We start from the raw sequence: 17,825 nt of genomic DNA on the forward strand, positions 1-17,825 counted from the left end.
AGGGAAGCTTTAGGTAGTTTTTGGTAGATCTTCTGGTTTTTGTGGTACCATGCTCATACTCAAAGAGATCATTTAGATAAGTTTCGCTATGCATCTTTTTCAATGATTTCAGGACAAATTTCAGCAGCTCATAAATATGAAACTCGAATACTGTTAGTAATTTATTAGAGATAAAAATGTCCCTACAACTATCTGACAATTTCCTGAAATAAAGGAATTTTAGAATTTTTTTCTGAAGAATGTAGATAGGTAGAAGCGACGAGTAACTGCAACAGCCATATACTAAAATACCGTATTGAACTATTGGGTTAACATTGCTTCGATAGTAAACAATTAGCTGTTTTCGGGGTACATAGTGACGCAGCTTACATATAATACCACACTGTTTTGAGAGTCTTTTCTTAATATACTCTATATGTGATTGAAAACTTAATTTACTATCTACATAGATTCCGAGATACTTACAAAGATTACGAACTTCAATAAAGACATCATCAAACTTAAACACTGATTTGGAAGCACTATTTTTATTCCTTATATTCATTTGTACTGTTTTATCCATATTCAGTATTAACTTATTAGCAATCAACCAATTTTTGATGTTTTGCAGATCTCCTTGCACTGAATTATCGTCTTTGTTGATTGCGGTGAGGTTTGTATCATCCGCAAACAATATAACATCAAGACACTTGCAAACTAGTGGCAGATCATTGATATAAATGAGGAAAAATAAAGGACCCAGAATTGAGCCTTGTGGAACCCCACAAACTATAGAATTCCACGAGGAGCAAGCTCCATTTACAATAACCCGCTGTCGTCTCCCTTTTAAGTATGTTGCTATCCAATTTAGAGCTGGGCCCCTGATGCCATTGTTTTCGATCTTTTTTAATAAGATATCATGCTCAATGGTATCAAAAGCTTTTTTAAGATCAAGAAAGAAACTGATAACTTTTACATTTTGACAATTCAATCTTATTTTTTCAAGTAATTCAACAAGAGCGTCAATAGTGCTGTGTTTGGTACGAAACCCAAATTGTCTATTGAAGAGCAAATTATGATATTCCATGTAAGCATATATGCGAATGAACAAAGCACGCTCTATGATTTTACTCCATACAATTAGCAGAGAAATTGGTCTGTAGTTATTTTCATCTAGTTTAGATCCATCCTTGTGAAGGGGAATTACTTTGGCCTTTTTCAGATCATCAGGAAATATTCCTTCTTCGAAAGATTTATTGATTATCTGGGTTAGGTATGGAATCGTAACATTTGATGATAATTTGACTATGACATTTGAGATATCGTCAACACCAGATGAAAATTTACTGTCTAGTTTATCAATGATTTCCCTAACCTCATCAACTGTTATTGGCTTTAAATACATTGAGTGGTTGACTTCGTCCATCTTAGGTAAAAGAATGTCTTTAATATTTTCTTTCAACTTCGGACCAACATTGGTGAAGAATGTGTTAAATACCTCAGCGATGTCAGCGCTGCTTGGATCAGTGCAACGTGCATTGCATGTCTCCAACGCAGGTACTTGTGAACTTTTTCGAGTTGTTCCTTTAATATCACTTAGTAACTTATATGTTTGCCTTGAGTCTCCAATACATGATTCGAATTTTTGCGCATAAAACTCTTTTTTTAGCTTTCTTAACACTTTTTCCAAACTTGTCGCGTAATAATTTGAATTTTTTTGCTGCCTCATAATCTTGCGGATTTTGTTTCATGCTACGATGTGCTTTATTTTTTTTGAAGCGCAGGTTTTTAAGTGAGTTGGTAAAACATTTCGGTACTTTTGATTTTTTATCAGCCAAGCATTTTAGAGGAGCGTACTTGTTAGTGGTTTCTAGGAAAAGGTTGTTGAATTTAGTAAACAATTCATTGGTACCATCAAATTCTAAAAAGTGACATCGATTCCTTAGGCTCCAGTCTAAATCAGTTAAATAATTCGACAGTTGTTTTTGGTCTTTTATAAAGCTTATATCTCTAAATGGCAAATAGTTTTGTTCAGTATCAACATTAATTGGCCACTTCATTAGGATCGGATAATGATCTGCAAAGTTTTCATGCGTTAGTACACTAAATTCAGGGCTGGCAAAATTTTGATATATAAAATGATCTAGACAAGTTGAGGAGTTAGAAGTTTCCCGGGTAGTTTCAAGATTAGCAAGCTCAAAATCATTAGAAGTTATCGTGCATAGGTAATTTGATTGTAATTGATTCTTTAAATGAGTGTCGATGTTAAAATCACCAGTTATAACGGTTGGACAATTTAAGGAAGTTAAATCATTCAAAAAATTATCCAATTTTTCGACGAATTTTAGTTTATTTGTTCTTGGAGGATTGTAGACAGTAGCCAATTTAAACCTGTATTTTTTGTACTGTAATGAAATCAGAAGAGTCTCTTCCATTTCTGTTGAATGTGTTTCTAACAAGGACATTGAATCCTGAATTTGTATCATAACACCTCCGCCATGTGTATTTCTATTCTTAACTGCATAATTATTATAGCCTGGAACCAATAAGGAATCGATGTCATCGTTATCAGTTAACCAAGTTTCAGTGAGACATATGAGATTTGGTGGAGACTCAAGACTATGTATAAGTGCTTCCAAATCATTTAAATGCTTTTTTAACGAACGAACATTCACAGTTAATATAGACATAGTAGTTGGTTTGAGGACAACATCATTTAGCACAGAAATAGAAAGGTTTTCGGTTTCACTAATGTTCATAGTAGGATCGAAAACAGTTCTTTAAATCATGTAGACTATAACCAAGATTAAATGCACCTTCATATAGATTAAGAATTTTGTGAACACGGTTGTCATCTTTTTTGGTGTACAATATAGAACCATCTTTTGTATATGCTGAATTTAATCGGTTGTCCTGTTTCATCATGTTGAGGAACATCACTCTTGGTCGGCTTATGTCTTGGAAAATTCGAATATTACTTCCTTTTTCAAACAAAACTTTCTTCTTTCGCAATACATCGATCTTAGCAACCCGCCTTGAAAATTTGACAATAATTGGCTTGACCTGGCCTTTGCGAGAGGGTAGCCGATGAGCAATAGAAATATCCTTTACATCGACACATGTTTCTAAGGTGTTAGCTAGCGCAAGCACTTTCTCCATAGTTTGATTTAAATTTTCGCCAAGAGGTTGCCCGTTCTCGTTTAAATCTTCCTGAAGACCAACAATTTTGACGTTGTCGCGTCTATTGTAGGTTTCGAGTTGCTCTGCCTCGCATCTTGCCAACATTTCATTCTTCGTGTCAACAAACTCAATGTCTCGCCCCACATTATCGATGATCTCCATTTTCGCCCTTTTCACTGCTTCTTCGATCATGGTGTTGAACGTACATGGCATTTCACAGACAATGTTTTCTATTATGTTAGGGATTGCATTGTTGATTGTGCTAACTATCGTGCCTTCAATTTTCTTCCAAATATCAGTTGTAATGAACTCACATTCGTTTACGGGACTTAGTTCTGTGCAAGGTCTTTTTGCCGTGTTCTTCTTTTCGCCCGGTGTTATTGGGGTTTGATCTTAGGGTCTTAGTGTAGGCATTATACAATCCTCAGCTACACTTGACAACGGGTCTTGGGCCCAATGATGATCTATTTGTAGTCAAATGATTGTGTCGTGTAAATGAGTGATTAACTCGTGATATTGTTGACTACTGAAAACAATTTATTATTATATTATTATTTGATGATAGCAGGATTATTGAGTATTAGAAAAGGGTCCAAAGTAGAAGTTTCGTAATATTTCAAAGGGGTTTGTTGTCGTAATCATTATTAACGCTCTGATAATTTTAAGAAATTTTAAAAATTAGTCATTAAGCACATCTTTTGTTAATAGCATGCATGGAAAAAGTATAAAGCATCAGTAGAGGTTTAGACTTAACGAAGTAAACAGCAGTAAAAGTTTAGAATTCGCGTAATTTTGTTGGAAATAAGCATAGACAGAGTCATCAAAACAATAAGCTGCTTTTTTGTGACCTATAAACAAGAGCTTCTGTTGAAGTTGAAATCAGAAAACTAAAATACAGAAAATTACAAAAGATGCACGAATTAATTGACATATTAACAAGTGCACAATTGTCAGGTTTCGAATTTCTTTTATATTTGTTTAATTAGTTTGTTTATTTTTAATTAGTAATCTTTATAAATCTGTTTCGTCCAACTTTCTCCAATTTATTAGGGAAAATCTAGATTTTGAAAATCGCCAAAACGAAAGTAAAAATCGCTGCAGAAATTTTCCGCTCTAAGGTCTTTGGATAATACTTGTCTTGTCTTCCTGCGATCAAAAATGAAGCCAGGCTAGCATAGAGTTCCTTCCCTCATTACATGATGTTAGAATAATTTGCACTAATGGTGAGTTGTTGATTTTTGTGAGTCAGCAGATAGAACAAAAAATAATTGTTTGGCACCGTGAAGGGCGGAAAGTCTTATTTAGTTCTAATTTGATTTTAGATATATATTTTTAAATACCCAGAGATGACAAATTTATTTTCAGAGTGTAGTGGGATGATTATGAGAGGACTGGTGGTAATTGAAAGATATAACCGTGGGGGTGATACTGGAAGAGTAGCAGCTAGAGTAGTTTAAAATTAGAGCACGCTTCAACAGGATGCAGACCACCGAGAGGTACTCGAAAATAAACGCACCTGTCTCTAACAGCGATGTGTCCTCCTCGGCTGCAATTATGGCTAACAGTGGTGCCCAGTTGCCTCTGTGGAAACGACAGCTGTTGGAGCGAAAGGTCGTCAATGAGCGCATTATGAAACAAGCGGATGCCGCCGCAAACAGACGACCCAGATCCGACCAGACTCCATCGCCTTATAGTAATGTTCCACAAACTAGTTTTAGTGTATCCAAACCATCAACGTCCCACTCTAAGATAGAAAGTCCAAGTGCTGCTGGACCACATGGATTCCCGAACCTCGCTAATATTTATCCTAAGAGAGAACAGCCTGCTGACAATGTGAATGTGGATGCACAGTCGATTATTCTCCCTTCTCAGTTGAAACAACAGCAGCAGCAGCAAAAGCAGATGTCAAAGAAGCAAGCTGAGTTGTTAAGTCCCCAGCCGTACAAGTCCAAACTGCGCAACAGTATTGTAAATGAAGCAGAAGTTGTTGAGGAAGCTGTTGTGAAAGTCAAAGAGAATCCTTTCAAATACCTCGAGTCGGAGAAACAACAATCACCTCAGCAATCAACATCTCCACCTCACATGAACACTTTTTCAGTGTCAGCTAACCCGAAGACAACGGCGACGGTTCCGTTTAATTCATCAATAGTTAATCACAATGAGTCGCTTCCTGTGGACTCAGAACCTATTTACATGAACACAAAACCAGCGTCAAATCTCAACAACAGTGAGGACTCCTTGAGTTCATCCTTTTCATCTGAGTTCACCCAAGTCAGAAGCTTGTTCGAAAGGTACAGCTCGCCTAAGCCACCAATTCAGGCCATTATACCCAAACCATTCAAACCCAGTGGAGGTCCTAAGAGTTCACCACAATCTTTTGGGCGTGTGTCTGGATCCAGTTCTTCTGACAGCTTCGATAACGTGAAGCAACCTGTTGTTCAATCTGTTGAAACCAAACACGTGGTTAGCAATGAGATGATATTGCCAGTCGACAAAGATGGGCAATTAGATTTCGCCCAGAATGAAATGCCAGCTCCAAATACCGTGTCCAGTTTGAAAAGCGTCTGGGAAACGAAGGATGCCACCAAACCAGTTCAAAGGGGATTCAAAATTCGCCCGCGTGACAAAACTCCACCGCCTGCTGGTTTCAGGAGGATAACATCTTCAAGTTTAAATAACGTGTCCAACAACAGCAGCAAGAGCGCATTTAGTCGACCCGTGCATTCACCGCAGCCTATTTATGACAATATACCTCAGCCAAGACATTCGAGAACCCCTATGGAAAGAGAGAATAGACCGCATGATAAAGCGACAGGGAGTCCAAGAAGCTTTAACACGTCTCCCATAGCGAGACCAGAGCCACTTGTCATGCGGTCGGAACCCCTGTTGTTCAACCTCAAAACGGAACACACTGCAAACGCACCTCAGATCGTAGATTCCAATGATAGTGTTTCACCATCTAAGCATCCGCACATAGATCATAAAATGACCAAGAGAACCGAACTGAATTTCTCTCGCGACAAACCAACGTCAGACACTAAAGAGATTGATAACAGTCGAAGCGTACCACGGAGTAGTATTAGCACTGTGAAGGATTCAGTATGTATTGAAAATTATGTTCCCAAGTTTGTTCACGAGTACACCAGCCATCGCGTGACGTCAATTTTAAACTCAATCATCAGGGATTCATTCAACTATAGGGTTATCCCTAAAGCAATCACCCTGCATCAACCTAACACCCCAATCATAATTACAAAGCCACCCTCGACTCTTTCATCTAACAATCAGCTCAATTCAACGACCAACAGAGTCTTAAATACCGATCATTCAACGCATACAGCCTCAATTGTGGAGCCAGATAGAATTGTAGAAGATGAAATTGAGCAAGTATCTCGACATCAACCTAAAATTGCAGGAAACAGTTTCCTACCATCTGAAGAACCGAATGAAGTTTCAGCTGAGAATAATACTCAAGATTTCTTGTATCTCGACAATAGTGAAACGCCAGAAGTAATTTTGATTGAAAAGGAGGACGAGAAAGAGGATCAAGCTGTGCAACAGCAACCACTAGAACCAGCTGTCGAAGACTTTCCTGCTCCCCAACAAGTCTCGCTTGATACTTCTTTCCATAGCGAAAGTGGAATACCGGCTTACAAGAGTCGGCAACCGAAAATGGTAGAAAACGACAATGAAAGTGGCGCTAACGTATTGGTATTCGGCAACAACCCCAACGCTAAATCCAACGGCCACTCTGGGGGAGTTATGAAGGTTGTACCGAAAGAGGACCAATCAACTTCAGACATTGTAAGAATCGAGCCTGCTGGTTTGCCAGTAGTAACGTCATTTAAAGAGTCACCTGTTGACGAAGCACCGCTTTCTCCTACAGACAGGAAGTTTCCCAATAATTCAACGGCACTCACTGTGAACGAGGTTATCGCTAGAGATTTGGCTATGTCGCGACCTCTCAGTAAAGAACAAGGCTCGAGAGAGGAGCTGACCATTCTGGTTGAACCGCCGCCTGGTGATTTGAAGTCATGCATCAATCAGAAATCTAAGCAGGTTTGCTATAAATTACAAATTTTACCATATGACTCGCAACATTATAGTTTGTCCACTTTCTGGACAGAAATATCTCTTTACATTGTGGAAAAAATCAGACAAAGTGAAGTAAGAAATAATGACAAAATGATCACAATTGGACTGAAAATTACCCATGAGGGTACGTATTTCTGCTTCGATAGGAATGAAAGAATCTTCAGTTAATGTGGTGAGCTAGAAGTTTCGATCAAGCGTTACCTGTGAAATATCCTGTCATTTTTTCAGTTATTACTTTTTCCTTGAAAAATTTGGAAAACTTTCATCTAAGCGATTTTATATTGATCATTGCTATTTCCATAATGAGATTTCTCTGTTCCGACCCCACTTGTTGGGGGAGGAACTATATACTCAAATGGTTTTTTTTGTTCAGACAATTTTGGCCGATCGATATATTCATCGTAGAGAAATATGAGCGGTATCATAAAAAAGCTCTTTCAGCGTAGAATTCGAATTTAAAAAGTTTTTTTGTATTTTGTTTTTTTTTTCGATGAGTTATCGAGGATTGAAGTTTTGTGTGAACAAAGGGATATTTGGCATGATTTTGTTCACTTTTAGTGTATTTTTTCTTGAAATAAAGATTTTTTTTCTATAAAAATAGAAATTCAAAATTACATTTTACGCCAGAAATAGAAACTATTATGTTTTCCTAATAGACGAAAGGCAATAAAAAGACTAGTTCTGGTCTCATAGGGAAGCTTACTCTACAAAAAATTCAAATTCTATTTCAGAGCTCTTTTTTTTGGAAAGTTTTTCACAATTTTTTTGCTTTTTAAGGTTTTACAAAATTTTTCGCGTCCTATGGAATGAAGTCGTTGACAAGAAGTGCAGTAGGTTTCCTTTGAGCATTAAGTGAACCCATCTAGTGCATTGAGTGGGCAGCTAATTGCTGTTAAGACTGTCAAAATAAATTTTTGAAATTTTTTATCATTAACCAATCATAAACCTACCTTCTTGAACAGTAAGTCAATCTCAATAATGACAGGAACCCCTTCCTTCGTACTGCAACCAAAATTAATTTGGTTAGCGGTTTTGTCTTCTAACTGTTGGTTATATGACCTAATGCAACAAGATTTCAAAATTTTTTTTAAAAAATATTGGATTTCGTTTTATTGGATCTTTTTGAAATCTTATCACGCTATCCTAATATTTGAGCTCCCATTTGCTTAGAGAAGACGTTTGATGGATCATTGATAAAATTTTCAGAGAAAAACTTATGGTTTACTTTATGTTTTCTTAGTCATAAGGCTTATTGTGATGGCTTATTGATTACCTATGCATGACAAACATCCCTGTCCGCCCCTTGAGGCATAACTTAGTTGACGGCCGTTGAAAGCTATTGAATTGAATGGCTGTTAAGACTTAAAACATTTTCGAATTTTTTTTACCTTAATCAATCTTTAACTTATTTTCGTGAACGGTAAGTCAGTCTCAATAATGACGGGACCTATTCATTCCCACTGCAACCAAAATTAATCTGGTTAGCGGTTTTATCTTCTAACTATTGATTTTATTACTTCGATGCACGAGTTTTCATACTTTTTTTACAAATTTGGTTCTTTTCGTAATTTTGGTTCCTTTTGAAATCTTATCACATTATCCTAATATTGATAGTTCCCATAGGTTTAGAAAAGGCGAAGACCATTGGATCATAGATAAAATTTTGAGGGAAAAGCTTATGGTTTATATGGTTTCGACGCTTTCTTCTCGTACTTTTCCACTGAGTTCTTGGATTTCGACTGTATTTGTTGTTGTTTTCATAGCCAATGAGTTGTTGTAACGTCTTTTTGACAACTTATGAATGACAACCATCCTTGTGGTCCCATCGAGGCATAATTTAGCTCATCTATTGGATTCTGTTGAAGGCTATTGAATTTAATGGCGTTGATACTACGGGTTTTCTCAGTAATATCAAGGTTTTAATGTATTTGTTCATATTTGTTGATTTTTTGAAATCATTTTAAAAAGAAAAATCCCATTGCTGTGAAAGAATTAATTTGAAAATAGAAGTTTTTACTGTAAGGTTCATTTTATAATGGCCTCGACACTTCTCTCGCTCATTTTTTTTTGAATTTGCTGATTTTGCCTGTTTTTTTTTAATTTTTAGGTAGCCGTAAAATACTGAACGGTCTCATAAGCTTGTAATTGAGCTAGTTTATAGCGCATAGTCTTAAAGTTTATGATATTATACACTTGTAACTTATTCTCAGGGAAGTCCCGTTCAATTCCTTGAATTTCAAAAATCAACATGTCTACTGATGTTATGTCGTAACTGATGTTTTGTTTGTTGGATAAAATGCGTATTCATAAAATTTTTGTGAATGGTGTTTTTGTTTATTTTTCTCTTCTTTTAGCACATTCGGGTAATAACAGATCCCACTGGTTTTCAAATGTGGTCCAAATGAACATATTTATTCTTTCAGTATAGTTTTAGCTGAATTAGTATAAAAAACAAATACAACTACAGAATATTCAGATATCTAATGATTTTAATGGCTGCAATAATTTGTGTTTTCCCAAATTGTTTGTAATTTTTTGAGTTTTTCGCAATCTTTAGTCCGTTCGTATGGCTTAGTCTAACCAAATACAGGTCCCATTAGTTTCATAGTAACTTTTTTGTAAATTTATCAAGACTTATTTCGTTATAAGTTAATGATTTTTAAGACTTGAAGTTATTTGATTTTAAAATTGTTGATTGGTTTTCGAATTTCGCCTCTTTGTTGTCTTGTTACCTAGTCTCACTAAGAAAAATTTCCATTTGCTGTATAGTTAGAAAAAGTAAATTTGTGTAGTTAAGGTTTTATCTGATTGCTTTTTGAGAGTGTCACTAGTTGCTCTTAAATTTAGATATTGCGTTTTTGTCGTGAAATTTTTTATTTTGCTCACTTTGTTGTTTGTTTTTTTCTCGCAGTCTTTTTTGATGGCAGATGTCGTGAGGGCTGTAATCAGGCCTGGCATTATGTATTTCAATTAGTAGTTAGGTTTTCTAACAGTTTTTTAAACTCGAACGTCTATTTTTGTTATCTCTTCATTTGGTTGTCAATTAAGTCAAAAATGTAGATGAGCTTGGGTCGGAACATCATGTGCAAACGCACATTAACGAGCCTCCTTGTCTTTTCTATGCCTGTTTTAATTTATAGGTTTTCATGAAGTAATTATAGAATTTTGCGTAGCTGAAAATGCTTTCACTCGAAATAAAAGTAAATGTTTTTGCTACAACATTTTTTATCAAAATGGTGGAGTATAGGCTAGGCAGGCTTTTTTGTTAGTCATATTGGCATATATTCATTTTCCAATCCAGAGAATGAGCAGAATCGCCGATTTGCTGCTCATAGACCCTAATTTTTATTTTCAATTGACAAATTATCCGTTTTAAAAAATCAAGCTGGAAAAGGGGAATATGTTAGATCTTTCAGTTGTTTTAAATATATGCGTGACGCAAACAGTGGAGATTTGAGCCGAAGGAAGTTTAAGAGTTCTTAGTCTTTAATTTACATTTAATATCTCTGCGATTTCTAATTTATCAGCCATCAAAATGCTTGAATAGGTCACGTCCTACTAGCACTCTGTGGGAATCCGGGACTAATATTAAGTCTACCCGACCTCCGTTGCAACCGTTGCTTGATATCTAGCAATTTAAGGTTCAATTTGCTTCCTGGGTCGACCATAGCGTTTTAACTTCAGCTTCCGTATTTAACCATGATAGTAGATAATTTTCCTGCATCTAATTCAACTTTGACCATTTTTAATTGCTCTTGAACGAAGTTCATAGCAATTATTGTAAACGTGTTGGTCTTTTTTATGCAAAATTTTCGCTTGACAATTTTGACTTTTCGAGTGACTTCTACGCCCTCGACTTTTTGCGTTTCGCGTGATCTAAAATTCTATCTCAATCACAATTTCAAGCAGCTGAACTCAATTTGCGGCAATTTAATACTAAAAGTCAAATGAAAAGTGCGCCGAAACTGGTGCCATTTTTTACTTTAAATCTTGATAGTGGTATATGCTAACCTCTAATGTGGTTATTTGAAGGCCACTATTGAACTTCTTAGTCCCCTTTTAGGCTGCCCCTCCCCCGCCCTCGACTGGAGCAGGCTACAATTGATTAGAGTTCCCACTAGTCGTTCGAGAGCAATTCTTCCGACGTTTAGTCGGTTATGTTTACTTCTTTTCCCTCATGTAGTTCTGCATTTTCCTCAACGATGTTAACATTTGCTGTCGTGCTTCGATTACTTAAATTTTTTGATCGGGGCATTCTACGAAGTGATTGTTTCCAACAGTTTCTGTATTGTTGACCGAGTGCGTTACTTTTGCTGCGATGATCTGGACTCCATTTTGCGCCACTATATCTGTAAATGTTCGACGATTGTGTGGATGATTTTGTTCGTCTTGAACCTCACTGGCCTCTGTAATCTTTGCCTCTCACGTTTATATTGCAAATAGAATGACTTCTCCCGCCAATAGCCACTGTCGATCCTGACTCGCTACGAATACTGCGCTGATTTTTTGTACCCGTTTCAATCGCTATTGCAAGTTCGAGAGCTTTTTCTGGGGCGTGCGTTTGTTCCAACAACTCTTTGGACATAAGTTCTTTCATGCTTGCTATGAAAACATCTATTAATTTCGTCTTCTAGAGCGGACAGGGTTCATTGTTCCGCGAGTTCTTTCAATGCTGATTGAAATTGATCAACGGTTTCGTCTTTCCATTGTCGTCTTGTAAGTAATAGGAATCGATCAGATGTATTTTTTATTGGACGTGTAAACGTATCATCTAATTGTTCCCATGGTCCCTAAAATGTGCGGGTCTCCACGTCTGCACGTGGGTGACGTCTTGCTTGCCTTTTGCGTCCCTCAGGTCCCAATGCTGGGAATAATATCGATTTATTTTGGTTTGTTTTGATTTATTATCGATTTGCTTTTTTTCTATAAAAAATTTAGTTCAAAATTACATTTAACGCCACAAAGTTAAACAATTTTTTGTTCCTAATAGACGAAAGGCAGTAAAAAGACTAGTTCTGGTCGCATAGGGAAGTTTACTATAAAAAATTCGAATTCTATTTGAGAGCTCTTTTAGAAAATTGGAACGAAAAATTTGTTACCAAGGAATCGCTCATATTTTTTGTGGATTCGTATCTCAGTTTTCGTAATTTTAAGTGAAATTTTGATTGCCTTTCTGATAATTTTTGGAATCCTATGGCGTAAACTTGTTGACTAAAAGTGCACAGCTAATGGCTTTTAAGACTTCGAAAATAAATCTTCGAAACTTTCTTTTAATATTAACTAATTTTTAACTTACTTTTGTGAACTGTAAGTCAGTCTCAGTGATGACAGAACCCCCTCCTTCCTACTGCAACCAAAATTAATCTCGTTAGCGGCTTTCTCATCTAACTATTGGTTACAAGGATGACTTCAAGGCCACAAGATTTCAATTTTTTTTAATTTTTGGACATTTCGTATTATTGATTCCTTTTAAAATCTTATCACATTATGCTAAAAATGATGGCTCCCATTGTTTTGATGAAGACGTTCAATGGATCATGGATAAAGTTTTCAGAGAAACAAACTTATGGTTTAAATGACTTCAACACTGTCTTCTCGCACTTTCCTACAGAATTTTTGGGTTTGTGAGTATTTGTTTTTTTCATAGTCATAAGACTTATTGTGATGTCTTATTGATTACGTATGCATGCCAAACATCCTTGTCCGCACATGGAGGCGTAAATGAGCGCATTGATTGACTTCCGTTGAAAGCTATTGAATTTAATGGCTGTTAAGTCTTTAAAAATATTTTTTTGAAAAGTTTGTTTTGAACAATAATCAATGTTAAGCTTATTTCCGTGATTTGTAGTCAGTCTCAGTAAAGAGAGAATACTTTTTCTAATTCAACAAAAATTCGTCTAGTTAGCGGTTTTATCCTCTAATTATTGGTTTTTTGACTTCGATGCCCGAGTTTTCATAATTTTTTTTAAAAAAAAATTGTATTTTTTTCTTAATTTTGGTTCCTTTTGAAATCCTTTCACATTATCCTAATACTGACAGTTCTCATTGGCTTAGGGAAGGCGTTCAATAGATCGTAGAAAAATTTTTCGGAGAAAAGTTTATGGTTTAGCACTGAAGTTTTGGATTTTGCCTGTATTTGTTTTTGTTTTCATAGTCAATGACATATTGTAATGTCTTTTGCATAACTTTGAATGACAAACATTCTTGTCGTCACCTCTAAGCATTATTTATCATATTTAATGGCTTCCGTTGAAAGCTATTTAATTTTTATGACGTTGATACCATGGGTTTTCTCAAAATCTTCGTGGTCTTGATGTATTTTTCATAGCCATACGACTTATTTTGATGAGTTATCGATGACCTATGAATGAAAAATATCATTGCCTTCCCATCGAGGGAGAGCTTATTGTGTTCATTCTTTTCCACTTAAAGCTATTGAGTTTAATGGCTTTGATATAAGTGGTTTTCTTAAAAACTTCGTGGTTTTTATATTTGTTTAAATTTGTCGAAATTTGTTGGTACATTTGTTTTAAGTTTGATGTTTTTCAAGTCATTTTTTAACAATAAAAACAATCAAATTGCTGCTAAAAATTTAATTGAAAATAGAAAAATTTTTACTGAGAAGTTTGTTCTCTAAAGTCTTTGACACTTCTCTCGCTTAATTTTTTTGAATTTGCTGTTTTTGCCTCTTTTTTTATTCTTTAGGTAGCCGTAAAATGCTGACCGGTCTCATAAAGTTGTATTTGCCGATCAAATGAATGATGTTACCCGAAGCAGTCAGTTTATAAGCGAATTTTTTCTTAAAATTTATGATATTATACATTTTCAAAGATACATTTTCAAAGATATTATACATTTTCAAACTTTGTTGTTCTTTTCGTCAACTTGTAACCTATTCTCGTCATTCAGAGGTCCCATCCAATTCCTTGAATTTCAAAAATTAACATGTCAACTGATATTATGTCGTAACTGATGTTTTTTTTGGTGGACAAGATTCGTTTTCTTAAAAATTTTGTGAGTGGTGTTTTTGTTTCTTTTTCTCTTCTTTTAGCCCATTCAAATAATAATAGATCCCAATGATTTCAAATGTGGCCCAATGCACTTATTTGTTCTTTCAGAATAATTTTAGCTGAATTAGTAAAAACTGAAATAAAAAACAATGTTCAGATAATAGCTAATGATTTCAATGGCTTCAGAAATTAGTGTTTTTGCAAATTGTTTGTAATTTTTCGAGATTTTCTGCGTCTTTAATGCATTCCTATGGCTTAGTTTAACCAAAGACAGTTCCCATTGGTTTCATAGTTTTTTAAGTTAAATTTATCAGGAATTTTTTCAGTTTAAGTTAAAGAATTTTTAGACTTTTGAAATTATTTGGTTTAAAAAATGTTGATTGATTTTACCTCATTTTTTCTTCTCGTTGTCGAATTGTTACCTAGTCTCATTAAGGAAAATATCCATCTGCTGTATAGTTAGGAAAAACTTAATTTTTGTAGTTAAAGTTTTATTTGATTGCATTTTGACGTTGTTACTATGTGCTTTTCAACTTAGATATTGGGTTTCTGCCGTGAAATTTTTGTTTTTGCTTATTTTGTTGTTAAATGTTTTTTTCTCCTAGTCTTTTCAATGGCAGATCTCTTGAGCGCTGTAATGGGGCAGAGCATTATGTAATTCAATTAGTACTTAGGTTCAGTAACAATTTTTTAAAACTCAAACATCTATTTTTTATTTTTTGTTATCTCTTCATTTGGTTGACAATTAAGTCAAAAATGTAGATGAGCTCGGGTCGGAACATCATGTGATAACGCACTTTAACGAGCCTCCTTGTTACTTATAGATAATAGCACTGTACCATCCATTTCTATGGTGCTTCACAATTTTTAAGTCATTTACTTTTTGGAGAGAAATCGTATTAGCAAATTATATATACATTTATATTATCTTTTTAAATCTTCAAATGCTGCCTGAGGTTTACTTAAAACATTTTTCCTTTTTTTAAATTTTTAAGACACTTGAATTTTGACACGCTTGTATTAAGAAATGTGCGGTTATGTACAAGTGTTTACGCCATTGTTTATTGGTTATTCTAAACCCATATTCTCGTGGACTTGTTTAATATTAAGTGAAATATAATGAAACCTACTAGTAATTTTAGTGCTGTGACTTCAATCGGTTCCATATGCGGAATCATACAGTGGCAACTTTTCTGTGCATCGTAGTGTATGAAATGACAAGTGGCAGCATCATGTACTTTTCATGAAAAGGCTAGAACCCGTTGGCTTTGACTTGTTTCGAGGTGCATGGGTTTCACTGAAAATTTTAAATAGAGGAAACTAATTGAACATGGTCTTTAAATGACATTTTGAAGTAGGAGTTGGAGAGATGAAGACAAACTAATGGTGGGAGTCGGTTGATTGTATACTAATAACTCTGAAGTTCATAGTACTCTGTTCCTTCTATAGATTTTTTTAAAATAAAGCTCTTTTTTCTTTTATTTCAATCCCAATATAAATTAGGGCGGTCAATTGCTGCTTATTTGTGGCCATCTATCGCATATGTTTTATAATTTAGCTTCATTCATGGAATTTATTAATTAATTGCTTGCTCAAGGGTTCGATTAAAAATAATGACTATATCTCTGTCTACTCTTTAAATAATTAACTTAAGCTGACCAAACTTATGGTTTGTGGGAGAAAATCTGAAATAAGCAAATCGTTTTTTATCAGTTTTTAATTGTTTTACCTTTCTGAGAATGATTGTTGCATGAGAGCATTATTTTTAATCAAATATTAATAAGATTAGCCACGATTTTTTGTGCATGAGCTGTTACATTTGGACCTATGACTTTCCATTGGAATCATTTACTAAAAAGCAATTTTGACAGACAGTTTTTACTAATTTTATTCAGGTAAATGGTGTAGCTTTTCACCAATTTATATCCAGGCCGGCAGCGTTAAGTAGCTTGGAGCTTTGTTTAGAGCGAATCTACGGGAAAACGCAAAATATCTTTCCATGAAGATGTGTATGTGCACGAGTATCCTGTAGTCTTCTGGACGAGTGAAGAGGAACTGAGGATGAGCCAGATGGAAAGAGAGGCCCAAGAGACACTTTCGAGGAGTAACGGCATTTCTAATCCATCATCTGATGTTAAAGATGGTTCCTCTTCCCCGATATACGCCACTGTTTCGCCCACTTCAGAATCTGGCCAAACTGAAAACGGTACGGCCGCTTTCTCCTCTCAGTTTCCTGCAGCTCCACTGGCCTCTCATGAGGATGATATGGTGTCACCCCTGGGGTCAACGAATGACGTAACTGACGTTGACAACAACACCCACGCGAACTACGATCATGACGATTACCTTTCACAACCCACAGGTAAGGAAGTTTTAGTATTTCTGGAGGTCCTCGTCGCTTCAGGTGCTGTCTAATCTTGCTTTCAAACTCAATCAGTTAAACATCTGACTTTCAGTTCATTAAACTGAATCGATTTTGGTTCTAGCTCATTACTTAAAACATTCAGTTATTCAGGGGCTCTCTTTAGAACCCAATTTCTGTCTGTTTGGGTTAATTAATAAACGCGTCATTTAAGGCTTCTTAAGGCTAATTTCATTCTTTGCTGATTATGCTCAATTTGTATTTAAACAGCAGGTGCTCAGAAAATCTAAGATGAGCCAAAGAGTGAATGCCAAAAAAAACGAAACCAAAACTTGAAGCTGTATAAATCCATAAAGCACGGTTTTAGATTGCCGTAACCCTAACCTTTGTTTAAATTAGTCTATGTGGCCAAGAAAAATGCTTGGGATCGTTTTAATTGCTCTCAAACGAAGTTTGTAGCAAGTATATTAGTCCTCTCGGTCTTTTTATGCGATTTTTCGCTTGACTGATTTTTCGTCTGACCCATTTGAGTTTTCGTCCTCAAAAACGGGATAAACAGGTAAGGGCCCTTGCACATCGTTCAGGCCGTAAGGGCACCGTGCAGCCAAAAACCGCCCTCCCCAACTGTTATCTACCCCCCCCCCCCCCCCCCCCCCCCGGTGCGCTCACGCTCACGTCACGCCCCCTCAATTAAGCTAAAGCTAGCCTCACTAAAGCGTGGTTAGCCTCTGCCGAAACCAACTGCTCGCCGGTCGTTTGAGAGAAATTCACCTGACGTTAGCTGGTTATGTTTAATGGCTCTCGAACGAAGTTAGAAGTAATAATTGTAAATGTGTATGTTTTTTGCTTGAACATTCTTTTTTGCTTGAACATTCTTTTTTGCTTGAACATATGCCTTTTTTTGTAGAACATTCTTTCAATTTCACTTTGAGTGACTTTTTCTCGCTTGACTTCTTGATGTTTTGCTTGACCTAAATTGCTGTTATCAATTGCTCTCGGACAAAGTTTGAAACGTTTTTTGAAATCATCTCTTTTTATGCAACATTTTGGCTTGACCGTTTTTCTAGAACATTTTTTGAACTCTTGAGTGGCTTTTTCACATTTCAGTTCATCATTTTTGAGTGATATAAGGTGCTATTGTTCTGAAATCAGGTTCGTTGGTAAAAACAATTGGGAAAGGATCGAAAGCAAAGCCATTA

At 35.7% G+C, this 17,825-nt stretch overlaps 2 protein-coding genes across 4 annotated transcripts in view; both read left to right on the plus strand.

Annotated features, from left to right (window-relative positions):
* The window catches only part of LOC142341507 (protein farnesyltransferase/geranylgeranyltransferase type-1 subunit alpha-like), a 351,573-nt gene that overhangs the window by 99,414 nt on the left and 234,334 nt on the right, over window positions 1–17,825 (plus strand). The window lies entirely within an intron of this gene.
* Window positions 1–17,825, plus strand: part of LOC142341503 (uncharacterized) — a 55,601-nt gene that overhangs the window by 27,490 nt on the left and 10,286 nt on the right. For all 3 annotated transcript variants that reach the window (XM_075392478.1, XM_075392479.1, XM_075392480.1), the window contains exons 2-3: window positions 4,525–7,218; window positions 16,230–16,626. In XM_075392478.1, the coding sequence (XP_075248593.1) occupies window positions 4,639–7,218; window positions 16,230–16,626 (2,977 nt within the window). In that variant the 5' untranslated portion in view covers window positions 4,525–4,638. The remainder of the gene's footprint in view (window positions 1–4,524; window positions 7,219–16,229; window positions 16,627–17,825) is intronic.

This window comes from Convolutriloba macropyga, chromosome 6 (genome assembly GCF_964194025.1).
Source record: "Convolutriloba macropyga chromosome 6, txConMacr16.3, whole genome shotgun sequence".
NCBI lineage: Eukaryota > Metazoa > Xenacoelomorpha > Acoela > Convolutidae > Convolutriloba > Convolutriloba macropyga.